This window comes from Besnoitia besnoiti, chromosome VIII (genome assembly GCF_002563875.1).
Source record: "Besnoitia besnoiti strain Bb-Ger1 chromosome VIII, whole genome shotgun sequence".
Taxonomy (NCBI): domain Eukaryota; phylum Apicomplexa; class Conoidasida; order Eucoccidiorida; family Sarcocystidae; genus Besnoitia; species Besnoitia besnoiti.
This window is the reverse complement of record NC_042363.1, coordinates 2,155,575-2,180,837: the sequence shown is the minus strand read 5'-3', so window position 1 is coordinate 2,180,837 and position 25,263 is coordinate 2,155,575. Positions and strand designations below refer to the sequence as shown.

The following is a 25,263-nucleotide window of genomic DNA, read 5'->3' as shown; positions in this document are numbered from 1 at the left end:
AGTCGCGTGAGTAGGAAGAATCCACCCTCCCTGCCAGGATGGTAAAAAGTATCACTTCCGTACTGTCGCCAACAGGCGGCCCTGTTGCTTCTCGACGTGACCGCGTTAGGGTCGAAACGCTTTATATGAAACAAAAACGGAACTGCACTGCATGCGGTTGACTCGAAACCATTCGCTCAAAATTCTGTCGACGGCTTGCGCGAGGCGACGGCAACATGCTAGGAAACGAAGTCAACTGAAGCTGCGTGCAGTTGGTAGGGCACCGAACGACTCGTGACGCCACCGTGGAATGCCTCACACGCCCAGCTCAATTTGGAGCCATGCCTTCCCACGGAGTATGCCACGCACTCATTGCCGGCGCATCGTGATTGTTCATTTGCTCCATTCAGTCCAGGAGGAACTCCTCCGACGGTCATACATCATTCTCTTACGTAACGAACGCTGGTGCTTTTGACTCCACATTTCCTGCTTTGCACCAACCACATGAACAGCTTGCCAGTTACACTAGCATTGGTTGGTCTTCCTGCGTGTCAGCGGAGACAAACACACGAGCCGCCGGAAAAGCGGCGGCCCACCACTTCTCGAGAACGCAGTTTCCTTGTCGTTCCGGGAGTCATGCTGTGTCCCTACTGGCCCCATGCAGGGCTTCCACCGCTGCTGATTCCGGCAGGACATATCACATTGAATGGATGTCCCACGACTCAGTCGGAAAAAAAATTCTTCCGCGTTGCCTCGATCACCGAGCCAAGCCGTTGCCTTCACCGGCGGTTTCGCCCTTCGCAGTCTTGTGCGCCTATGTCAACGCCTTGCTTGTTTAGCGTCATTTCGGCGAGTTCGGTGAGCCGACGGACGTGGCTTCAGGAAGGCGGGGAAGCGTGATGTGCAAGCATCTGTCTCTCGGCGTGGCGCAGAAGCTGATTCTGTCACCCTGGTGCGAGCTCGCGAGCTGAGACTGCTGGAGGACTGCCCTGGCGCACGGGCGGAGGCGAAGCAGCCCCTTTTCTCTTCGCTGACAATGGACGCGTCGTCGTCGCTCGAATGCCGCCCGGTGTACAAAACAGACGACGCTGCCAGATTATCAAGCCGATTTTGAAGGAAGCTATAGAGGTAAGGCCGAGTTTCGCGTCGCTGCACATGGCCATCCGTAGCGGCAGCTGCACAGACGCGGCGGAACGCGTGAAATGCCGATCGCGCAAAGACTCTGCATAAGACAAAACACAAAAGACGAATTGTTTTGGGGACTCAGAATGGCCCTTTCTGCAGACTTCGTTTCGATGTCCCGACGTTTGTGTCTACATACCCTTCGGTCGTCTGGGGGACAAATGACGCTTAGCGCGTGCGGACCCGCGGAACCACAAAGCAGAGAACGGCAAAAGTATTTCTGTAGGCTCTGCGCCTTATTACCTTCGCCCCGATAGATCAGCAACAGTTGCCGAGCTAATTAGGTTCGTGGAAGGCCCTCCCGCCCTCCCACTTCCCGTCCAGCCTGCACAAGCCTGCTACGCGCAGCGGCCCCACATGGCACGCAGGAAGCTGAAAAACCCAAAGTATTAGATCTATCCGCCGAGTGACTGTACCGTACCTGGTCAGAAAGGTAAGCAGGGACTCCGGGAGGCTCACACGAGGGTCGATCGTCCACAAAAGCTGGACCTGAACGGAGGCCGGCGACTGGGGGTGGAGCATCAACGCGCCTTCACAATACAGACGCTCCGTGCCACGCTCTGGGGGCGGCGCAATCTGGAAAACAAACACCGGACCCAGCGATGGAGAAACAAACGAGGGTGCGAAGACACTTGTTTGCATGCGCAGATGGAACAGCGACCTCAGGGAACACCGAGAGAGGCTCTCTTGAAGTGTCAACCAGCGAAAAAAGGTGGCGGCTGACTGCCCTCGCTGCAGGGCGTCACGTTAGTCCTTCCGTCTCCTTAGGTATTCAGACATCCAGTACCGATCTGATGATCCCTGAGGCTAGACTCCGTCTTCAGCGAAATCGAAGACATTATTGTTCCCAGAATACTGTGTACCTCCTCGTTGGTTCGGCTTCGCGCAAGAGATATAATTCCCGCTTCACAGCTAAAAATGCAAGAGATCCAACCCTATAACAGTCCGTGCATGACCGGCATCAACACTGTTGAGTTTGTTGTTCCGTGCCAGGCAATGCAACAAAAGAAACCACTCGTCTGTTGTTTGAACTCTTGAGGGTCCCTGAGAAGGGCGACAGACATTTCCAGCCCCGCGACCCTGCCCCAGGTAATCTTATTTCGAGAACAAAGACACTTACAACTCCGCGAACGTTGTCTCCTTCATCACAAGTCGTAATGCGGACAAAGTAGCTTCCCGTGGTTTCCAGGTCGTCTGCCGCCCAAATGCTCAAGCAGGCGTCCCTGCAGGATAAAAAAGGAGATATATAGGCAGAGAAGCAGTGAGCGCGGCATGCGATGCGTGCCTTCAGCCGGGTGGAGACTATGGACACAGGAAAATTCCACGGAAGGCAGCCGGGAGACGCTCGAGAGCACGAGAGACGAGCACTAGGAAAACCTTAGACTGGGACCCGCTGCAGCCGCTGCACGTAGCCAGATGCTTCCCTGTTGTGACGGTGTTCGTCTCACATGGCCGCGGCACCAGGGACAGATAGCGAGCCGCCGGCAAGAACTGCGCAAGAAAGAATGGAAGCGTCTGTGCCACCTACCTGTCGTTGACTGGCCATGGGAAGGCAATTTTGAATACGTCAAGTTGATCGACCCTTCCGAACTGGCTGACGCGAGTGCACTCCTTCAGGCCGAATCTGCAGCATGTCGAGCGGCACAGACTGTGGAGACACCACGGTAGCTCATCAGAGGCACCACCAAACCCACGTGCGCGCACTTGCAAGACGCCCACACTAAAGGTGTGTGCCGCCGCTTCGTACGCTCGGATTCCCCGAATAAATCGCAACGCGCTCCTCCCGAGCAACGCAACAACCGCTACGCGGCACGTTTGTTTCGGGAGAGTCGCACAGCCAACACGGAAAAAAATACCGAGCGCAGAGCGTCGACTCTTGGAGAAGCCCCACGAAACTGCACTGCCGGCCGCTGTGCCCGGGCTCTCAGGCGACCAGCCGACGTTCGAGCTTGCGCGAAAAAGGGCAATTTCGCAGCGGTCCAAGTTGAACGGGCACCCACTCGTAAAATTCGCTTCGCTTTCAGTATGCTTGCCGCGAGACCCCAAAGGCGCACTGCGCAGCTCTGGCAAAAAGCAGCTTGCCGTCTTCGCCTTTCTGCCCTCGGTAAGCAAGAGACGCTCGACGCCGCTGACGGCACGAGGCTTCGGCGGCGCCGTATAACTCATGTGAGTCCTCAACGGCAGTCAGCGTGTAGTGCTTCGGGCAGTTCCGTGTCAGCTCGCAAGACGGCAAGCCTACCTGATGGGGAAGGTGTAGTACGGGACCCAGTCCTTATACATGTCTTGCTCATTCAGGACGGAGACGACGGAGACGAGAGAGCTCTCCACGACTCCCTCGATCCGAAACGACAGAAGCGTACTGTTGCGATACTTGCGACTCCAGATGTTCAAGGATGGGCTGTCGTCCACTGCAAGGATCCACGGCGTGGCTTCGAGAGCGACTGTGGACCCCATTGTGCTGCGTCTGAACAGCGTATCCATTCGCTTCTGCAGCTCATATTCGATGCGTTGTTCTTCCGTGCCCCATGCATCTTCATCCCCGCTAGCGCTCCAGTATGCGACGCCGCCAGCCAGCTGGCTGTTTCCGCTGTCAACCGTGCTGCGTCTCCGGACGGCCGCGTCATCGGCACTGCCATCGTCGTTCGCCATGACATCCGCCCCATTCCCTTCACCGCAGCGAGGTGGATGGGACTCCTCCTCAGCGAGCTCATGTGCCGAGCTCCTGCCGCCTTCGCGTTCGCGGCCGTCCACTTCCCTCAGTGTTGCACCTTGCCCGTTTTCTCTCTCTCGGGCTACACGTCCCCTGCCCGCCTCCGCCTGACTGCCGTTGCTCCTTTCGTCTCGAGTCTGCGGGCGTGGAACCGTCCGCCGCCCTCGTTTCTCTACCGTAAACACGTCCGCCCCGTCTGTTGTCTCCGCTCCCGCGCCCTCCTCGCTGCCGCCGCTGCTGCTCGCGCTGTCCGCCGTGGCGCGTATGCCGGCGCGCCGGCCCTGGTAGCTGAACTTCCGACCTTCGCGGTCCCCCCTGTCTCCCGCCCTCCCCCCAGCCACTGCTGCCTCCTGCGCTCTAGCCGCGCCGCAACAGAACGACTCAGCGGAGCCCGACGAGCAAGCCGTTCCTCTGCGCGCCGCCGAGGCACGCGGCATGGCGGAAGACGCCGGCGGCGACGCCTTTTCCCCCGTCTCCGAGCCGCTGCGGTGCCTGTGGCAGTGGTAGTTGCGGTGATGTGACAGCGACCGCGTGATCATCTTGAGCAGGGACGACTTCCTCTCGTGAGGCGGGGAGTCCTCCCACAGCGACAGAAACATTCTCTGCATCTCAAAGTACTTATACGCAATCAGGCTGAGGTCTTCGTCCGCGAGGACGCGGTCTACGCCGTACGTCCGAACGAGAGGAAGAAGCGACAGAAACGCCTCGCGTACGCGCTGCTGCCGCAGCAGCTCAACGGCGATACTTCTGTCCAGTGCATACTCGTCCATATCGCCATACACGTGATAGGTAAGGTGGAATGACTGACGCAGGGGGCACCTCTGCTCAGCTTTCTCCTCGTCTCGCCACTGCGGCGGAGGAACCGGCATGTCCAACTGGCGAGGGGGGAAGACATGGTCACACCTGTTTTTCTGGCATGCGTGCGGCAGATCTGGAGTTCCATCTCGCGGCAACGGCTTGACTGGCAGGGCCGCGTGAACACGGGCGGCCCTGCTGTGTTCCCCTGAGATACATGTTGAAGACCAGGCGTCAGGCGAGGCAGCGACGCATTCTTCCAAAAAGAACTGAAGGGGCGACGGTGCAACCCTAAACTCCGCAGCTCGCGGTTCCTCCTCAGTCGCCAGTGACTCGCCGCGGGCTGGCGGCGCAGCGGCTGCAGAGTCCCTAGCGCACACGAGAGGAGGAGCATCTGGGCTGACGCTGGCTGGACGCGACAGCGAAGCCGAGAGCTCCGCCGGCAGCTCTGGATGCCGTCGCGGCAAACCTGCGGACGAGGAAGTTAACGTCGTCTGGTCCGCCGAACGAGCACAGTCTCGGGGATTCATCCCGCTAGTTCCACGCGCAGTCGACGAGGAAGGACGAGGTGAACTAGACGACAGGGGACCCGTTGGAGGGTCGGTTCGCGACGCATGCTCACATGGCTGCGCACAGTTCTTCTCGCGGCCTCGCCTGCCCCCGTCGTCGCTGTGTCTGTTTCCCTGGGGAGAGTCTGAAGTTGCAGGATCATCCCTCCGTGTCATGTGAGGGCGCGTCGTCCGCCGCTCTGAAACGGCCTGACTTGGGCAAGGCACCACAACAACGGGAGCTGCTGGCGGGCACTGCGGCGCATTGCTTTGCGGGAGAAAAGGGCCTTCAACAGACGACCCAGACGCACTTCCCTGTTGTACGGATAAAGCCGTCCTCTCTGGAGAGCAAGCGCCGGGGTCCAAAATCGATGTGGAGGACAGTCGCTTGCACGCGGTCGCCGATACCCCCGAGGATGACGCAAGCTTCTCGCGACTCGTCCGGGGCTGCAGCGCGCGTGGTAACCACGCCTGCCGCATCGTCACACGCGAGTCAAGCGTCAAGGAAGTTCCGATTTACGGAAAACAAAGGACATATACGGGAAGTGGAGAGTTACCTTGCGGGGAATGCTGGCAACAGTCCGTGAGGTACAGACCGACGGGAAGTTCGAGAGCTCCGCATGTGCAGCAGACCTGAGAGTAGCCAGGCAAGAAGTTCTACGCACATGCAGCGACGTTAATTGCTTGTGTATGAAAGGACGACGCGATTACAGCCCTACTGAGGTAAGGGGGAGGGGGGGAGGCAGGGGGATGACACTCAGTGAGAGGGCGTCCGAGAGGCGGATGCGGAGTTGAGGTAGGGTAGTCTCCACGGACATGCTACAGCTCTTCCACGGTGAGCATCAACCGAGCGGAATCACTATCACAGCAAATACCGCCACCGTTCGCACATGACATACGTAGTCGGGGAAGCGCCTGAAACGTTCCTGGCGGAGTACGCGCTACCCAGTACGCGGGTTCGGAAATCGCGGTAAGGTTGGACGGCACGGGTGAAAGACAACATATGGGCTTACACGCCCTTGGAAACGGCGGATTCGACTATGCAGCAGCCCCTTACGTAGAGAGAGAGAGCGGAAAAAAAATCCGATCGAACATGCGTCTCTCACCTGAAACGAATCGGTCTTGCACCACGGGACGCACACACCCCCCGGCGATAATGAGCGCATTTCAAAACGCTCGCGGAACGGCGCGGGAAACAAGCTTCCGGATATAAGACATTTCCGAGTTTAACTGTCTTTCGACAGCGACAGTGACCCCTGCTTACCAAGCATCAACACTCGCAGCTCGTCCGCGCCCTCGACAACTCGCCTGCGTCCAACGGATGACAAGCTGAAAACAGACCTCACGGAGAGGTAGCGATACACATGTGAGTTGCACGACACAATTAAACAGAACTGTCAAACGAGGAATACCACAATCTGTACGCCTTGCTTGTCGGTGAGACCGTAGTGCCAATCTTCGAGGCAATGTGGCAAACGTGCATCGCGCTCAGAGATGGGCGTGCCTCCATGGATTGCAAGCTGCCCTTTATTGCTGGAAGGAAAGGAAATGCCTCGATCTTGCAGTTGCTTGGGCCGTGTGCAAAATCTTGACGAATCCACAGCTACGAAGACCAAAAACTTTTGGATTGATGCGCAAGACAAGGCAGCTTGCAGTAAGGCTAAACACGAAATTCGCCGCATCGAGAGGCATCTGGAGGGGACGGAGAGAGGCGCGAGGCGTCTTCGTTGCAGGCTTGCGCGGACCCCCGGAATAGTCGCATCATCTACTTTTGGAACAGCTAAGTCTCCTGCCGTGCGTAAGGCGCATGCATGGCTTGATCATCTGCGTTCGCGTACGAGTCCTTCTCGTGCGCTTTTCAGTGTGCCGCCGTCTCCGAATCTGGGCTCTCCAGCCTGGCGCTGCGACTCTAGTCTGCCGGCGTAGACCGCCGCCGAGTTGCACAGCCTGGTTTTTATCCGCGGTTACCACAGGTGCCGCGCACCGGAGCTGTGTCCGGACTAGATTCGGCACCAGACACACCGGAGAGCGCGCTGCATACAACGACATCTGAACAGACCCTAACCGTTAAGACATCGTAGAAAAATGCGCGATTCACACCCACAGATGCCAACTAGCTCCGGACGCAGCTGCGCGGTCGTGCGACTGAGTTTTGCCGCGGACGGTGAGTAGGCGGATTGATTCCTCCTACCTACTCGTTATTCCAGTACTCAACCTGAGCATGCCGTTTCGGTTTTGGCCGTCCAACGTCTGCACTCTCCTCCCAGGACCGCACTGCGCTGCAGTCTCCCCTTGACAAGTGTGTGCACGCTCAACTGCGTTATGCCCTGCTGAACAACGCTCGTAAGTAGGTTCACCCTCTTCTTGTCTGGCAGAATTGGCGTTGCCTACAGACGATGCATTTGTAATGCTCGAATGCTGCCGAGGAATACGCTGATTCTTTCGCTTGCTACAGCGATGCAGTTGACCCCCATCACTGCACTTCTGCCCACTAAGTGTATTCGTGAAAATAGTCGTGTACCATGGCCGTTCACACCCCGGCGTTGCTTTCCTGAAGCACAAGCTACGTTAGCAGGCGTCTGAAACTCGTGGCTCGAGTGGCAATGCAGTATTCGAGCTCACTAGCTCATCTCCCTGGTATTTGTCGAATGCTCTTGGTGCCAATACAGCTGCGCGGGGAAGGAGTACCACACGAAAGTCTGCTACGCCTCCACTAGCTTCTTTCGCCTAGCGAGGCCGCATGCAAAGGCCACAGCAGTACTCGAGGCCCAGAAACTGGCCTCGGAGACCGGTAGAAAGGCATGCATCCGGCTTTCTCAAGCAACAAGCAACCCACTGCGAAAAGCTATATATTACCGAAACTGCGGCGGTTCCTTCTTGTGTCTCCCTCGTGAGCAGAGCTTCCAGCACGCTATTCGTGTTCTGTAGACGGACGTTGAGTGGCTGGAGGTCTTTGTCGCGTTTATATTCATTGAAAACAAAAGAGCAAAAAGCCTGTTCCCTCCAATAAACAAAAAACGGGTTGAGAACATCGGCAGCCGCGTTATTCTGGACTTCCGTGCCTTTCTTCCGTTCAAGAAACAGTTGCGTTCTGCACAATGCGAAATCTCTTCAACTGTGTTGAGGGACATCGACTGCAAACGAAATCGCGGAAGAAGGATGCGAAGATAAGAGATAATGTTCTCCTTGAGGAAGCAAGCATCTTCTGGGAGAGCGTCGACTTCAGAGAGAACTCTGGAAGCAGCGATCGGAGAGAACCCCTCATGTAAGGGAAAAGCAGGAATAAAGCGACAGTCGTATAGTAGTAACGGACTCCTTGTGCAATGCGGCCGTGTCAGCCACAAAGAAGAGCTTCTTTCTTCTCTTGACCGCGCACTGTGTGGCTGCATTCTCGAAAATTCCCCGTGGAAGCAGCTCACTGCAGGAACGCCAGTCACTGCACCGCGAGGGTGAAGAACACTGTACAGATACTCTCAAGAAGGAAAGCAACCGAGCAGATGCGCAAACCCCCAACCTGGGGATGACGTCTTTTTTATCCTGAAGTCGTCACAAAGGTGACTTCGTGACGCGCCATGCAGCCCAGCAACCCGAACAAAAACTCATGTGTCATTCCATGAAACACAGACACCCTAAGACGAATTTGCTCGTCCATCCCTCACGAAAGCCTCTTCCCAGATTTACCACGGAAAGCCGCGTAAACACGATGCATATGCAGCTCTCCACTTGTGAATGGTGTGCGTGTCGTGAATACCTCTTTTCCCTGGATATTTCCCTCCTCACTCACCTCGTGCTCAACTCTAACAACGGCTTGACAGCCAAGAACCATCCATCTTTTCTCCTCAGCACCACAACATGCGCGCGATACCGCCCACACATACACGGGACTCTGCACAGCTGGTTGCGCTCTGCTTCATCATTCCTTGCCTTGAGCAGCGGCAGGGAAAACTTTGGATGTAGCCTCTTCTGATAAAAAAGGAGAAAAGGACCAGTTTGGTTGTCACCTCCCGATGTCACCACGGTGGAAAAAAAACTGCGCTTCCTCAGTCTGCGCTGCAATGAATTCCAGATGAGCAGACACCTTGTAAGGCGCAGCACCCCGATGCAAGGAAACGAGACCGTCATCTCTTCGTTCATGTGGAAAATTGGTGTCGAAGAGAGAGCTCCGTGAAGGCGAAGTTGCGCCTTCAGCAAGCTTCACTGGCCGCCTCTCCCTTCTTACCCCCCCCGCCCCCCCCCCCCCTCCCCCCCGCTTGTTGTTCTTGCTGACAACTGAGTTTCGTTTTCTTCACCATGTTACCTCATCCCTCTTTGCTCCTCTCCACACCTCGAGCTCAGCGCCCCCCTCCCTCACTCCGTTGCTCCTTCAACTCCCGCGCGACACGCGTTGACCGAATCCCTGAGGCTACCCAGAAACGCCGCGAAAAGCTCCTGCTCGCGGGCAGCCGGCGACGCGAAGCCGCGCCACGGCGTTGCCCACATGTAACGAGACGGATGCAAACACATACGTTCAGGATGGCGGTGTGCGGAGTCGGGAGAGAAACCAAACGAAAACCGTCGATGGAGGAAAGGAGGCACACACAGCACACATGCCCACAGATCAGCCAAAAAGCATCCGGCATGCCCGAGCAGCTTGAAACAAAAGAGAAAAAACGCGCGTTCGCGTTGATTCTCGCCTCCTGAGCACCTTGTTGTCCCTGTTCCGTTCTCCTCACAACGCCTCTCATTCGTACGATAAAACAATCTCGCCCCTCCCTCCGTCTTCGTGTATTTCTCGAGTCCCACGGCTCGAAACGAAATCACCTCCCTAAGCGCCGCAAGGGGCTCTTCTTCTCTTCGTCAATTTCGCGGTTCCACGCTCCGCTGCGTTCTAGATCTCCTTCTGGACTTCCCCGTCCCTTTCCTCTCTCTGCCGGCGCGCTTAGGATGCCTTGCCACGAAGAAACCTCTGAACGCTTGTCGCGCGCCATTCGTGCCTCCTGGCTGCGAGTCTCGAAGCCGCACGCGCTTTTCTTCCACTTAGCTTGCGTCCGCTGCTTCCCCACTGCCGACAGCTTGGTCTGCGGAGAACGACGCACTGGATGCGTTCCCACAGATCGGCGAAGCGAACGCGGCTGGCGACCTTTCTGGCGAAGGCGTGAGCGTGCCTATGCTGCTTTTCTGGTCGCTACTCTCCCTCACAAAAATGCCCGAGAGGCTTGGTGCGGCGGCTGCAGACGCCCCTCGCTCTGCGCCTTCTTCGCGACCCGCCTCGAAACGTGATGCCTCTGCAGCCTCCTCCGTCTCTGCGTCCGCCTCCCCCCCGACCCCTGGATGCGAAACCAGCGGGAGCGACGCCGCAGAGACAGACGACGACGCCGACGTCGAGTGGGCGATCTCCCTCGCCGCTGCGTCGGGCTCCGCGCCGCGGAGGAAGCTCTTCGCGAAGCCAGCTCCAGCCTCCGTCGCACCCTCGAGCGCGGATGCCGCCAGGGGAGCTGAAGCGAGTCGATGCAGGCCGCTTGCAGCTGACGCCTCAGCCTCCGCAGCGGCGCAGCCCTCCTCTGAACGCGGGGCCTGGCCTCGCGGAGCCTCGCTGGGCGCAGCCGATGCAAAGAAACCCAGAGTTTTCTCCTCTGTGTTTTCTGGCGAGGAAGGCGAGCGAGGTCGCAGCGAAGACGCGGATGCTACGAGCTCGCTTTGGCTCCCTTCTCCAGCGAGAGAAAACGCCACAGACAGCCGCGACTGCAGCGAACACGACGGAGAGGCGTTGCCTGCAATTCCTCGCGGGGAAGACAGCGAGGCGCCCAGACTCGCCTGGCTTCGCGCGACCGACTCATACGCCTCCCTCAGCTGCGCCGCCGAATACGCCGTCAACCTGGAGAAAAACAGAAACGAACCGACCTGCCCACTTGTCGCAGCCAAGACGAGAGGGAGACGTTCTAACACACAAACGAGGCCGGCGCAAGCAGACGACGCGTGATGGAAACCTCCCTATCGGCAGTTGCCTAAGCTCCCCCCAGGGGCGTCTGGCTAACGAAAGGTATGCACGCCTGCACGTCGGCCCAAGCAGAAGACACGCGAGGGAGAGAGAGACTGGAGTCTCACACAGACGAAACGACGACAAGAGCTGAAGACACGACTTACGAAGCAACGTATTGCCAACAGCCGCCAGCGATGTGCGCACAGAGACTCTCAGTTTGGCCCTGCTCCTTCAGACTACGCAGAACTCCTTGAATTGCCTGCGAAAAAGCACACGCAAGCGGCAGGTCAACGTTACGAAAGCACCGAGCCACTCCCCCAAGCGCGTATTTCCGCAGTCTTTCGCGTCGCCCTGCCCTCGTCTGTCCCTCTCATTGCCTTCTAGCCACGCTGGCATCCCCCAACTGTTGCCAGTCCTCAGCCCTCCCCCCTCCATACAACTGAAACCTTCACGGAGCTCCACAATCGCGAACCCAATTCTACCTCAACCTATCCTTTTTTGCTGCATACCTCGCCGACGGGCAACAGGAGTGGCAGCAGGCTCTCGAGTGTGGGAGCCGGAGGACAGGTGGCGGCGTCACCACAGTTCTCGCTTCCTGAGCCGTCTTTCTTCAGTTTTTTCAGACTTTTCAGCTTCTTTTTCACGTCGCGCAGCAGTTTCTTGCACGCCCGACGAAGGTCTTCCCCTTGAACCGTAGCCAGGACTGAAAAACCGCACGCGCATGACAGAGGCGACGGAGGAACTAAGTCAAGTGCGAGGAGACGGTGACCGCCGAGGTGCGCAGGGGGCGATTAAGAACACAATGCAGTCCGCGTAGGAACATCGCACGCGCGACGCGAAGAACTGTGCCTACCCGCAACGTTGATTTCCTTCGATTTTTTCCTTTTCTTCTTCCGAGGATCCTGCACACACAGCACAGAAGAAAGGAGCCCAATGAAACCCTCAGATTAGGACTGCGCCTGACGCGAAATCAAGCCGCTGCGCAGTCAAAGGTCCTTAACCCCCCCCCCTGCCCCCCCTGCACGGTGCAGCTCGCTCTTGCCCTGCGTACCTCGTCGCCTCCCGCGGCATGCCCAACCTTGTCGGTCTTCGTCCTCTTCTTCGGTCGCTCGTCGTCGTCGTCGTCATCGTCGTCGTCATCGTCTCGACTTCTCGCCTGCGCGTCTCCGCCCAGCAGATTCAACCGGATGCCGGTGCCTGTCGCGTCGAGGGCGTCGCCGCCGGCAGCGCCCGCTGCTGCGTCGCACTTCTCTCCAGCCTGCGGCCTCTGAAGCGCAAAGGCGTCCTGCGGAGTGGGCGATGCCTCGAGAGCCAGCGCGCCCTCGTCACCCGCCGAGACAGACTTCATCGTCCCGCCCTCTGGAGATCCCTCGTCGCCGCCCAGCGCGGCTCGCGGAGAAGACCCTGACAACGCAGACGACGCCTGGTGGCGATCAGGATTCCCTCTCTGCGGCAGCCGCGGCCGCCGTCGCTTGCCCGCTTCCTGCTGCAGCTCTTGCTCTAGCAGCTTCAGAGTCCGCAGCGCACGCATCTTAAGTTTGTCAAACTTAATCTGCCGAATCTGAGGCAACTCCAGATTTGGGTCGTTGCACACGTCCTGCACAGCCCACAGCCATCCGAAAAAACTGGGCACAATGAAAAACTGAACTGCCCCCCCCCCCCCCCCTTCAAATCGACTACCGCACTCTCGATTGCTACACACACCCCGAAAACCGATATCTTTCTTTGCCACAGTGGTCAGTCGCGAAAACCGAGCAAGAAGTTCTACGCAAAATGCAAATATACTCATGTATGCATAGCTACAACACTTTATACACGTTCACATACAGATGCAGATGAGCAGATACGAATATGAATGCATGTATGCATATCCACACATACGAGCCGCCAACCGATGCCTCCTGTGGGACCAGCAGTGGGCGCATTCGGATGAGCCAACTCAGCGCCCAGAGCAACATTCGCGCGCTTCCCCGCGGTTTGAAGGCCCCACCGCCGCGGCCCTGCCTCTTCTCTGCTCACCATCCAGGCGCCGAAGCCGTACTTGTAGGCTCCAATGAGAAGATTTCGGTCCTCCTCCTCACCCCACTTCTGCACATCTCGCGCGCTCCAGTTCTTCAGTCGCGACATGACGCGCGAAGGGAGATCAAGCTGAGACCGCAGAAGAAAGAAATTCAGCCGCACTCGCACTGAGCGCGCCCGCTGAACAGCGTGCTCATTATGGAGTCCGGCGACGGAGAAAAACTGCAAGCGATTGAGGCAGCCCACAGCTCTGGAGACCTGGACGCTCTACACGGAGTCCTCCGCTCAGTCTGCGTGCCTCGTTTGCCGCACTCGAGCCCTGACACCCCACGAGTTCCGCAGCAGGCGTGCGCGGACTTGGTACTGCATTGATATAATTATCGCACAAGCACTTAGCTAGTTACTGAGCGACTGTCAGTCTCTAGCATTGCATCTTGCGGATGTAAACGACCACGCGCCCCCCAGCACATGTGTTTTCTTGTTGGTGGGGAGAATTAGCCATTGTCCTTACCTTGATGTAGCCCTGCCCATGAATCTCCTCGCGGATGATGCGTTCGATTCTCGCCGCAGCGTGCCTCCCCCCCCTCCGCCTTCCTTCGTTTCTTCCTCTCCGGCGTCGCCTCCACGCGTGTCTTCTTCGCGTTTCTCCTCGTCCCTCTGCGCGGCGTCGGGCTTGCCCTCCGCGGTGGCCTCGTTCTCCCCCGCGGCGCCCGCAACCTCCGCCTTTTTCTCCTCTTCGGGCTGCTCCTTGGCCTCTACAGGCTTCGCGCCGCTCGCCGCGTCTTCGCCCTCGCGGAGGGGCGATGGCGCAGCGGCGGCGGTCGCTGCGGCGCGCGGAAGGGGACTTGGGCCCGTGGGGAGCTTCCAGGGCTCAGCCACTTGCGGATTTTGGTCGCACAAGACTCGATGCAGAAGCGAAAGCAGGTGCTGCCGCTCCACGAGGTCAAACGCGTTCACGCGCGTGTCGCCCAAACGCGTAAAGTAGGACGACTCCCGCCGACCGCCTGAGCAGGCGCCAGCAGAGGAAGAAAATACATGCACACGCAGTAGTCCGCGCCACACCCAGGCGACAGCAGGGGCGCTAGAAAGGCGCCCACCACCCAAGCACATCACGCACATCCGAACAACTGTACTAACAGTCTGTGGTGAGCGAGGAGACAGCCGCTGCGCCCCGACAAGATGACAGCCGCAAATCTCGACTGCCTTGCGACAGGGCAGCATCCATTTGATCTCTTCGACACAGCGCTGCTGTTCACGCCGCCAACCCCGGAGACCGACAACTCTGCGTTTTTCTCTCGCGGGACGCCGGTTTCCTTGCCGTTCATGTCTTTCAAGCAGTGGCTGCTTGGCCGTGGAGTTTACCTTCCTTCGCAGCTCCCTTCTCCTCGCCGTCGTCGCCGTCTTCGTCAGCGCCTTCGCCTCGCGCCTCGTCGTCTTCCTCGCCGCCGCCCTCTGCGCCCGCACCGCGGTGCCGCCGACCCGCCCCCCGGCCTGCCTGCTGCTTGACGACCTCCTCTTGGAGGCGCTGCTGGCAGAGCGACATGATGTGCTGACTAGTGCTCAACACCACCTGCTTCTCCACGCGATCCAAGCGCGCGTCAAAAATGATGTCGTCGGCGCGGACAGAGGGCGACCCGTACTTGAGCATTGCGCTGAACAAAGGCGAAGACAGAAAACAACCACCCCTGCCTCTCTCAAAAATGCCTCACTGATTCCTCGAAATAGAAAAAAAACTAGGTCCAAGCGCCACCCCAGCCAACCCGTCACCTCGATCGAATCCAAGAGAGCATAGGCAGACCCGCGGCCGACTCTCGCCTTCCTCCCCTTCCCCCTCCCCACTCACACTAGGACAAAAACAAGAGTGAGGGCAACGTGCTACGAAGGAGTAGACCTACGGGATGGAATTCGCAGATCGCCACGCACTCGCATGTCCCCCCCCTATCAGCGCCCGTTCATCGCACAGACGGCGCTCGTAAATACGTCAGTCATATGTGCGCTGATGGCTCGCGTCTGCAACAGTCCCCGTACCGGTATAGGCGGTGCAGCTCTTTGTCTGTCAGACTCGTCGGGCTGACCAGCCTGAGGCGCGAGCCGCGGCCTCTGCCGCGCGCGCCGGAGCCTAGTCCTCCGTCGCGGCCGAGTCCCTGGAAAGACGCCGCGGCGCCCAGCAGCCCCGAGCCGGAGACGTCTGAGACGTCGTCTGCGGAGGGGGGGAGAAGCACACAGACTCTCTTCGAAACTGCAAAGTGCCTTCTGCGCCTCAACAGAACGCAGGCGCACCGGCGAACGGAGGCGAGCCATGCGAGCGCAGGCCCGACGAAGGGAAGAGACACTCGGGTAAGTCAAAACACGCAGAACAAGAAACCGCCCAAACGACGCGACCCAGCTGTATACAAGCAGCTATACCTATCTATCTAGGCCTGTGGGCAACCCGCCGCGGGTGCGCTGCGCCAAGGGGAGCGACGTGCTTGTGCCTGGGTACACAATGAGCTAGAGAGTTTGGCTGAAGTCTCCCTTCCCCGAGCGTCTTTTCTCCGTTCCCACACGAGCTTTTGCCCTACCCTGAGTAAGCTCTCTTGCGCCTCTCTTGCTCCTTTCGAAGGCACCCGCGCCGAATTCGGCTCCGGGCGCGAACGCGTCTCCGGCGAGGAGTTGGCCCCCGAAGAGGTTGTTTCGTGTCTTGCGTTTCCCGTAGACGATTAGTTCTTCTTCCTTGTTTTTCTTCACCTTGAGGCGGTCTTCCTGCGGGATGCACTTTTGCCAGAACTCCGCGTCGTTCATGGCTTCCGCGTCGTCGTCCCCCGCGACCCAGGAGGCCGCTGCGCCGCCGCGGCGACCACCACCTCCTTTGCTCGACTTGGTCGCCGTCGGCTCGTACTTGAACTCCTGGATGTTCTGGTAGCTGCTCAGAAGGCTGTCGGCGAGGCCGCCCTGTCCGCCGCCAGCCCCGGCCTCCGTGACCGTCACTTCTGCCTCAGCCAGAATCAAGTCGAGATCGACTTCCTTCTGCTCCTTCTCCACGCCGTTCTCCGCCTCGCCCTTCTCTTCGTCGCCCTCGCCCGCGTTCGCGGCGCCCTCGCAGCCCTTCGGCTGACTCTGCTTCCACAGCTTCGACGCACCGAACTTGAGAATCCGCGACAAGTCGTCGCGAGTCAAACCGCCCGCGCCCAGGCCGCCCGCCCCCCCTTCCAAGCTCCGTTGATTCAGGCCCTGACGGAAGACAGACACGTGGAAGGACGCGGGGAGAGGGAAGACGCGCATGACAACTTCATGCAGGACGCTTGCTCGACGCATGCATATCCAGCAAACGACCCCCATGCGACGCAAATTCGCACAAGTCGCCAAACGTCTACCTGGAGACAGAGGACCGCACGAAGCAGGCGACAGCCAACCCCAGCAGACGGACTAAAGCCCGCTGTCGACAGAACTGACTGCAAACATCTGTTCCATCAGCTCCCACATGTGTGCTTCCTGCAGTTGTCCCGTGGAAGATTCATCTGTTCACGGTGCCAAGGCCTCTTCCTGCACGTTGTCCCCTCCCCGCCGCCGTCATCGGCAGCTTCCTCTCCCTCACGCTCCCCCCCTCCGCCCGGTTTCCTTTCCCGCTCGTTGCACTTCCTTGCCTTTTTCCGCTGCCTCGCTATCCCGCTCGCTTTCGCTGCGTGTGTCCCCCCGCCCTCTCCCCCCCTCGAGTAATCAACGACGCCGCCGCCCGGCGGTCCCTGTGTCTGACTCGACGCGACTCAGTTTTTAGCCGCCCCCGCGACTTCGCAGTGCGCCACCCACCTGGACGACGAGAGTATCAAGCACCATCTTCGCTTTGGCTCGCTCCAAAATCGTCTGCTCAATCGAGTCCTTCGTGACCAGCCGGTAAATCTGCACCGTGCGCGTCTGCCCGATGCGGTGCGCTCGCGCCTCCGCCTGGAGGTCGTTCTGCGGATTCCAGTCTGGAGCACCGTCCCACAAACCCGCAGGCCGACGGCATGTGTGGTGGAGACACCAGCGCGAAACAACAACGCAGAGGCGCAGAATACACACGCAAGCGCGTGCTCGGCACCACCATCGAACCTGAACTGCAAAATCGCATACCTGTGTACGATAATGCATATATTTAGACATACATATACGTATATATGTATGCACATATACATATATATGTGTATGTATGGGTGGATGAGCGAAGGGGGTCTGTAGGGTTCTATTTGAAGCCAGTCCAGCTTGCGAGGCCCTCTCGACACGCTGACACTTGGCGAGTGCGGCTTTCGCATCCTAGCGACAGGCAGGGAGGAGAGAGAGGGGTGGCGTACCGGAATCGAAGATGATGACGGTGTCTGCGCTGGTCAGGTTGATTCCGAGGCCTCCAGCCTTCGTCGAGAGGAGAAAGCAGAAATCTTCGCTGTTTTTGGCGTTGAAGTGCTCCATAGCTTTTCGCCGGACCTCCTTCGCCATCGTGCCGTCCAGGCGCTGGAGAGACAGACCGGACAAGAAAACGGGCGTCAGGAAGCGAAGGAACACTCATCCCTCTCCCTCGCAAAACTCCACGCCTCTCTCTCTCTCTCTCCCTCCACCTCCCCCCTCCATTTTCCCCCCCCGTGAGCACACTCCGCAAAGAACGCGTGCGCGTTCGTTGCGGCGCGCGACCCGTTCGAGGCGTTCTTCCGCTGCGTACCTGATGCTTGTAGCCGCGCATTTTGAGGAATTCTGCAAGGAGATTCAGCATCTTGACCATTTGAGAGAAGATGAGGACGCGGTGACCCTTCTCTTTGAGGCGTTTGAGAAGTTTGTCGAGTAGGCCCATTTTCGCGCTGCCGTCGACTAGGAGTCTTCTCCATTCTTCGCCGTCTTCTTCGTCATCCGGCGACTGGCAGAGAAAGGGGTGATTGCAGACTTTTTTTAGTTCCATGCAGATGTTTTGAAGCGAGCTGCGGTTTCCGCCCCCCTTCTTGGCGAGCAAGTCAAAGTTCTTGGTGAGGATCAAGCGATAGAACTTGAGTTGCAGCGGCGACATTTCGACGCGCAGAATGCTCTCCACCTTCTTCGGCATGCTTTTCTCGACGTCTTTCTTCACGCGGCGAAGAATGAAGCCGTTCAGCTCCTGCTGCAGCGCGGCCAGCTGGGCGGTCTTCTGCTCGCCCACTTCCGCGTGGTTCTCCACCAAGTGATACCGCGCCTTGAACTCTGCGCAGTCGCGGTGAATGTTCGGGTTCAGAAAATGCAGCAGGTTCCACAGCTCCTCCAAGTTGTTGTGCAGTGGCGTGCCCGAGAGGAAGAGTTTGTGATCCACGAGAAAGAGCGAGAGCTCGATGAAGCGCTTGCTGTTGATGTTTTTCAACTGGTGCGCTTCGTCGACGACCAGCAGCCCCCAGTGAATGCGCTTCAGGTACTCGGCGTCGGTTGCGCAGTTCAAAATGCTCGGCGTCGTGACGCAGACGTCGAACTTGAAGACTGGCGGATACGGCCGCTGCTGACTCACGCGCTGCAGCTCGTAGTTCTTGATGATCTCACGCGCCGACGCGTTGCCGTGGAAGCAGACCGCGTTCGCCTGCGGCAGCCACCGCTGGAACTCGCGCATCCAGTTGTCAATCGTCGACTGCGGCGCAAAAATCAAAATTGGCTTCAGCAAATGCTCGCGGAACAGTAGGTGACCCGTCACGCCTACAGTCTGAACTGTCTTGCCCAGCCCCATCTCGTCGGCGAGCAGAACCGAGACGCCTCGCTTCAACCGCGACAGGATCCAGTTGACGCCAAACATCTGGTAGTCGCGCAGGACTTGCTGCTTCTTCCCTGCCTTTGCTGCCGACGCCAAAGACGCCGACGCGAGCTCTGGTTTCACCCCGCCTTCCCCAGCCGCGGCCGCGCCTCCTCCCTCCCCCTCGAGCTTGACGGCCTCGTGCTTCTGCTCGACCTTCAAAAGACCCTCGCCTCCGCCGCCCTCTTCTGCCTTCGCCGCGTCTTCTCCCTTAATCTGGGCTCCATTGGTTCCCTGCTGCGCCTCCAGCTTCGCGTCTTCGCCCTCAGCCTTGCCGGCCTTCTGGCCTTTGTCATCCTGACCGTCCTCTTCGTCGCCCTCGTCGCCCACGCTGTCGGCGTCGCGCGCGACTTCGCTGCGCATGTAGAAGGGGGTCTCCAAGTACGGGTCGAACGGGGTCGCGGTGATGGGGCGGAAGGCGCCGGGCTGCATAGAAACCGTGACTTTGCGGTTGATGCGCTCAGTCCGCGCGTCGAGCTCCTCGATCAAATGCCCAAAGTTGTGCTCCATCAGCGCCTTCTCAGTCTCCTGCGTGCACTGGTCGTACGGGCAGGAGCGCCACTTGACGATGTAGAGCCACTCGCCCGTCGCCGGATCTTGCCTGCAGCCCCCACCCACAAAAGCAGAAAAAGCTGCCGCTGCATGCAGGAGAAACGGCGACGGAGAGCCGACGCAGGACGTCGCACACGAAAGACCGCGCCCGCAGCGGAGACGAAACTCTCACAAAACCCAGCGGAACGGTTACGCTCTCAGAAGCCAGAAGGCGACACCACCGACTCGCTGTGAACGTGTCCGCACACATATACAAATTAGAGAGACATCAAAGATGCACACCTATATGTACGTATGCATCGAATCCCACAGGATCTTTCTGACGTGCGCCTGCAGCGACAGGAGCCTCGTGTGGGGAGCGAGGAGACGATACCGCGACCTGGGTCCCGACACGCGCGCACTTCACTTACCATTTGCACAGCAGTCGCTCGGCGATGAGCGCATCCTCATCCATCTGGCGCTGCATTTGCAACTCGATCTCTTGCTGCTCCAACTCGTCCGGCGTCATCCACTGCGCGGCCTGCAGTCTCTTCTCTCGGCGCTTGATGAAGTTGTCGACCTGCGGAAAAGAAGAGAGAAAAGCCCACAACCTAGGCAATCGCCCACAGCGAGAAACGGGTAGATGGAAAGCCGCGCCGCCCGCACTGCAGCGCAGAGTGCCCCTGTCTCTCCACGGATTCGGGCGTCGAAAGGCCGTAAACAGGCGACGCGAGGAGTACATGACAATCATCGCAGGTATTCAACACTGACGCGCCAATCCTGACACACGTGCGCCTTCGCGGACCTCTACCCCCACTGGAGTGAAGCGCGAAGCAGCCCCCCCGGACCTCGCATGTCATCACTAGTACTTCCCGAGTGTTGAGAGGACTTCGAACGATAAAACAGGGCACTGACGGGGGGGCGGGCGGGCAAAGGACTCTAAACCGAGCGATCCACTGCAGCGGAGAATCATGCTCATGCTGCTTTGCTAAGATATCGTCGGCTCGACAACTTCTTGTCGGTTGCATGCACCACAATAACCCTAAAAACCTAAACCCGAACTCGGGCATATATATATATATATATATATGTATACGCAAATATATACAAATAAGTATAGTCGTGCTGCTGAGTCTGCTTCACTCAGCAAGAACGAGGCTAGGATTAGCACCACGCTGGTTTCAAGAATGTTTTCCTGCACACGGAATGAGCAGCCTGTTCCACGCGAAAAGTGTCCTGTTGCGTTTTTTTCGCAGGAATTTACCTTTTTGATGCCTAGACGGGGCATGAGCTCTTCATACGTCATCCAGGAATTGTGCAGGTGAGACCGCCCGAGCCATTTGATAAAGAATTCTTCTACACCTGACGCGCAGAAAAGCATGCGAATACAAGCGTTCTATCATCCCACTGCACAGCAGGTAAAGCCAAGGTAGTCAGGGTTTCGCCTGGCAGCTTCCTTGCTGCCAGAGTCACGGCTGTCTGCAACTAGGCGCAAGTGTGGAGTCAGCGGCCTCTGAGAGCTGCGCCGGCTGGGAAGCGAGAAGAGATGGCCTCCCGCGACACGACGCGCAGGCTCCTCTTGAGCACGACTCCTTTCTGGAGGCTCTGTGGAAGCCGAGGCCTCCACGTGACAATGTCGCGCCAGCGTCTGCTCCTTCAACTGTCAGCGCGTCTCGGATTCGCGACACAAACAAAAGACGCGCCCCTGTGGCCGCTGCGGCTACTCCTTTTAGGGACCTCGTTCGCCGGCATGCAGGGCACCTCACCATCGTCTCTGACTCTGCTGTCGAGGACTCTGTCGACGCCTCCGGACTGCTGCTGTTGCTGCTGGGAAGCGTCCGCGCCCTGTTGAAGCTGCTGCGCGCGCCGACTCGCCGCCGCCGCTCGCTGCTGGTTTCTTCGCTTTCTGGCGCTGTCTTCGTCGTCGTCATCGTCGTCCTCTTCCGGGTACTCTTCGTCGTCCTCGTCGTCTTCGCCCAGCATCTCTGCATATCTCGTGGAGCGCGCCGTCGCGCGCCGCTGGCGCAACTGAATGCCGCTGCCCTCCGCGCCTCCCTCTACAGCCCCGCCGCCCAGACCGCCTCCCGTCTGCCGCGCGATGGAGTGCGACGCGTAGTAGTACCCGTCGTCGTCGTTCTTCGTAGCCCCGCCCTGCTGCCGCGACCGCCGCTGGCGACTCGAGCTCGCGCTGCTGCCTACTCCTCCTGGTCGCGGCGCCGCTCCCACACACGCCTCCGCGCCGCGCTTGGGCTGACTCCTCCGCGGCCCGCCGCCCCCCACTGCGTCAAAAAACTCTTCATCCGTCGCTGCGTTTTCCGCAGCTGCGAACTCCCGCATCCGCGCCGCCGCTGCCGCCGCCGCCGACCTCCTCGAATGAGCCGGCGCGGCAGGCACCGCCCCCCCAGCGCTGGGCGCTGAGGGGCCCGTGGCCTTCGCGGCGGAGGCTGCGAGAGCCGCAGCCGCTGCCGCAGCCGCTGCGGTCGGCAGCGCGACGGCGTTCGACGAGAAGCCGTACGGGGTCGACGGCGGCGTCGCTGCGTAGTTGGCCGCAGAAGACGTCTGGTACTGCTGCTGCAGATGGCGCAGATAGATGTTTTGGCGTTGGTGCAGCTGCTGGAGCTGGAGAAGCTGCTGCGGATTCAAGAACGGGCTCTGCTGCCCCAACTGCTCGAGTTGCTGCTGCTGCAGCAGCTGTTGCTGCTGGAGAAGCTGCCGCTGCAGCAACTGCTGCTGGAACAGCAGGGGGTTCGCTGCGGGTGAACTGAAGGCGCCCGCGCCGGCGCCACCGCCCGCGCTCAGTCCCTGCGCGCCACCCGCGCCCACGGGTCCGCCCGCGGCGAAAAATCCTCCCAGCGCAGGTCCGACGCCGTTGGGCGCTCCCGCAGGGCCGCGCTGGGGCGGAGGCACCGCGCCGCCGCCGGCAGCGTGGGCATGCTGCTGCGCCAGCGCCGCCTGCTGGAAGTGCAAGAGCTGCTGGTGGTGCAGGAGCTGCCTCTGACGGTGCATCGCCGCTGCAAGGGCGGCTGCGTCGCCGCCGTCTCCTCCACAGCCGGGATGAGTTTCGTCTCCCGAGCTCTGCTGAGGAAGCGCCACAGAGCCTGCGGCGCTGCGGCCGTCTCCAGTCGCAGGCAGCTGCGGCGGCGGCGCCCCTCCGCCCCGCCCCGAAGCACCTCCCAGCTGCAGAGATCCGCTGCTGCGACAAGGCGCACCCAGCGACGCGGCTGCGAGATCGCCCTGAGGCGCAGCCCCGGACAGCGGCTGCTGCAACGGGCGCCTTCCAGACTCCTCCTCGTCGGAGGAGCCCTGGCCGCTGCTGTCTGAACTGCCTGGGCCGCTGCTCATGTCCCTTTCTCCTGTCGCACACCCGGTGCTGCCTTCGACTCCGAGGCTACCCCCCCGCCCTGCAGGCTCTTCGCTCCTGTCCCGCAGGCGGCAGCCTCGGCGGGCGTCGCCAGACTGCCGCCGGCGGAGGTCGAGGCTCCGGGCTGCGTCACGGGACTTGGAAGGCCGGTGGGATGGTGCGGCGCTGTCTGCGACATCGGCTGCGAGGGCAAAAAGTGCGCGCCTTGCCACGGAGGGCTCGCTGCTGCAGGCGCCCGAGAGGAGTTGAAGCACCCGGGGGGAGGCGATCCAGACGGGACTGGAGCTGCGCGCATCGCGTCCACAGCTCCAGGGCCCCCGGCGTACACGCTGCGGTCCGTCTGGGAGAGAGGCCAAGACGAGAAATGAGGTGGGGAGCCGCGCCCCGACCCGTGTTGAGCCGCCGCCGCCGCTGCGGCCATCTCCAGCCGCTGCTGCTGCTGGTGCAGGTGCTGAAGCTGGTGCTGCATGTGATCCTGCTGAACGCGCTGCTGAAGAAGTAACTGATGACGCTGCTGGAGCAGCAGTTGTTGCTGCTGGGCTGCAAGCGGCTCCTCAGACTTGGGCGCTCCGCCTACACCGCCGCCTCCACTGGACGAGGGCGCCGACTCCACTCCTCCATTCCCCGACGTACTGGCATGCGCGACCACAGGCTGCATCTTGGAGTGCTCAAAAGGTGATGCATTCTGCTGCGAGACACACTTCATGTGAAGGAACTGCAGGGACTCGGCATCACGAGCAGCGGCTGGACGGCCTGCAGCCCGCGCCGCGACGCCTGACTCACCGTGGACCGCGCCCCCGTGAGGCAGACTCGCAGAAGGCGCAGGAGCGCCTGGGGAAGCCGCGGCAAAAGGTGGAGGGTGCGTGGGCGCCGCAGCGGGCAGCGACGAGGCTGCGAAGGCCACCTGACCAACGGCCCCCGGGTTCTCAAGCTCTCCTTGCGGTTGACAAGACGAGGACTCTAGAAAAGAAGCATGCTTTTTTAGCCAAGGGGTGTCTGCAACGCAGGAGGAGCGAGGGTGCTCCTCCATCTCTCTCAGGCGCGAGACAGAAGCACGCGACTCGCCAGCACCAAGCCCCCGACGACGCAGAACTTGAGCTGGAAAGCCACGCCAGCTACCAGGTCCTTCAGTCCGCGGCCTCAGGGCTCCAGGGGGCGGCTGCGATCCCCCACGGAGCAGCACCCCCGAGTGCTGTTCAGCAGGAGGCGAACTGAGAGAGGATGGTGCGAGGCAACGGTCAGGCCAGAGGCGAGGCGCGGTGCGTCGCTTTCCTGTCGCAGCAGCGGCAGACGAACGCCAGGAAGGAGGAGAGACAAAGAATCCGGCGACCGAATGACCCGTTAGGGGGCGGCACCCTCACAGCGCCACGGTTCAAGCAAGATACGCGAGGGGGGATTTCTGAAGAAGCCGCACGCGACGCCGTCGGCGCTCTCCCTGGCACGTACGCAACGGACGGGTAACGGACAGGGAACTGGAAGGCGCGGCGGCGCGGGAGACAACGCGCACAAAAAAAGGAAAGTTAAAGAAAACGCCAGGCCGCCGGACCTTGGAGGTGCGCAGAGAGTTTGAGGCTCTCCGCTCCAGAACGTCGTTGGTGGAAACGAATTTGGCAAGCGACGACAGCGGGTAAATGACAAAAGAACAGGGAGAAAGGTGGCCCTTTTGTCATCTGGTGTTCCGAGGGAATTCGCTCGGAAAAAAAGGTCGTCTCCAAGGCCTACCAACACGGCAACAACAGCCTAGCATCGCCAACGAGCCTTCAGTGCCGCAGAGGAGGCCGTTGAGGCAAGTGAAAGAACGAGTTTCAGCGGTTGCCCTTCAGCCAAAAAAGAGCGGAACGAGATTACCCGAGAAAAATCAGACTTAAACTAAGGCCACATTATCGGGGAGTTTTTGCGAGACAAAGGCAAACGAGGCGCGACGTGACTGAGCAAGAAAACGACCACGAGACGAGTTTTGCTGTGTAAGATATGCATGGCATATTCATACATGTACGTGCTGTACGCGCGCGCAGGGAGAGAGCGGAGGCAAGGGGGGGAAGGGCGAACGAACCGAGCGAACAGGCGAGGCGTGGGGAAGGAAGTTTGCAGAAAGGGCAAAAAAATGGAACCGTGGAGCTGGTTAGGCGACAAAGAAGAAAGCATTGCAGCCGAGCCCGCGAAAACTTTGGGTTAAAGCTCCCGGTGCACATACGGCGGTCGTGAAAAAACCGTGCAAGGTTCTGGGGGGACTCTAGGCAGAGGAGGAGAAGGGACGATCGAGGTGAGAGTCGTAGTGGGAGGAACGACAGAAGGCGAGTGCAGCGGCCTTGGTGGCGTTCCTTTCTAGCGCCGCTGTGTGCGCCTTCAACGGAAAGAGGGCGATTGGTCGTCCCTTGTGCCAAAGTTTTGAGGTAAAAACGCTAAAAGCGTCCAGCCAGAAAAGCCGCT

The 25,263-nt window shown here is 59.7% G+C and overlaps 2 protein-coding genes across 2 annotated transcripts; both read right to left on the bottom strand.

Annotated features, from left to right (window-relative positions):
- Positions 1 to 798: 798 nt before the first annotated feature.
- BESB_084260 (uncharacterized protein) lies at positions 799 to 5,694 on the bottom strand (the record flags this gene model as incomplete). The annotated part of the gene is made up of 5 exons (XM_029366776.1): positions 799 to 1,201; positions 1,583 to 1,737; positions 2,282 to 2,384; positions 2,690 to 2,785; positions 3,401 to 5,694. 5 exons carry the CDS (start codon positions 5,692 to 5,694, stop codon positions 799 to 801), a joined length of 3,051 nt encoding a protein of 1,016 aa, XP_029217236.1.
- Positions 5,695 to 10,230: 4,536 nt separating this feature from the next.
- On the bottom strand, positions 10,231 to 23,863 carry BESB_084250 (chromodomain helicase DNA binding protein CHD1/SWI2/SNF2; the record flags this gene model as incomplete). The annotated part of the gene is made up of 19 exons (XM_029366775.1): positions 10,231 to 11,068; positions 11,338 to 11,432; positions 11,683 to 11,876; positions 12,027 to 12,075; positions 12,225 to 12,438; positions 12,490 to 12,770; positions 13,193 to 13,321; positions 13,505 to 13,511; positions 13,704 to 14,196; positions 14,555 to 14,844; positions 15,221 to 15,392; positions 15,754 to 16,402; positions 16,979 to 17,139; positions 17,500 to 17,656; positions 17,862 to 19,542; positions 19,904 to 20,052; positions 20,737 to 20,834; positions 21,239 to 22,706; positions 22,835 to 23,863. 19 exons carry the CDS (start codon positions 23,861 to 23,863, stop codon positions 10,231 to 10,233), a joined length of 8,154 nt encoding a protein of 2,717 aa, XP_029217235.1.
- Positions 23,864 to 25,263: the final 1,400 nt, after the last annotated feature.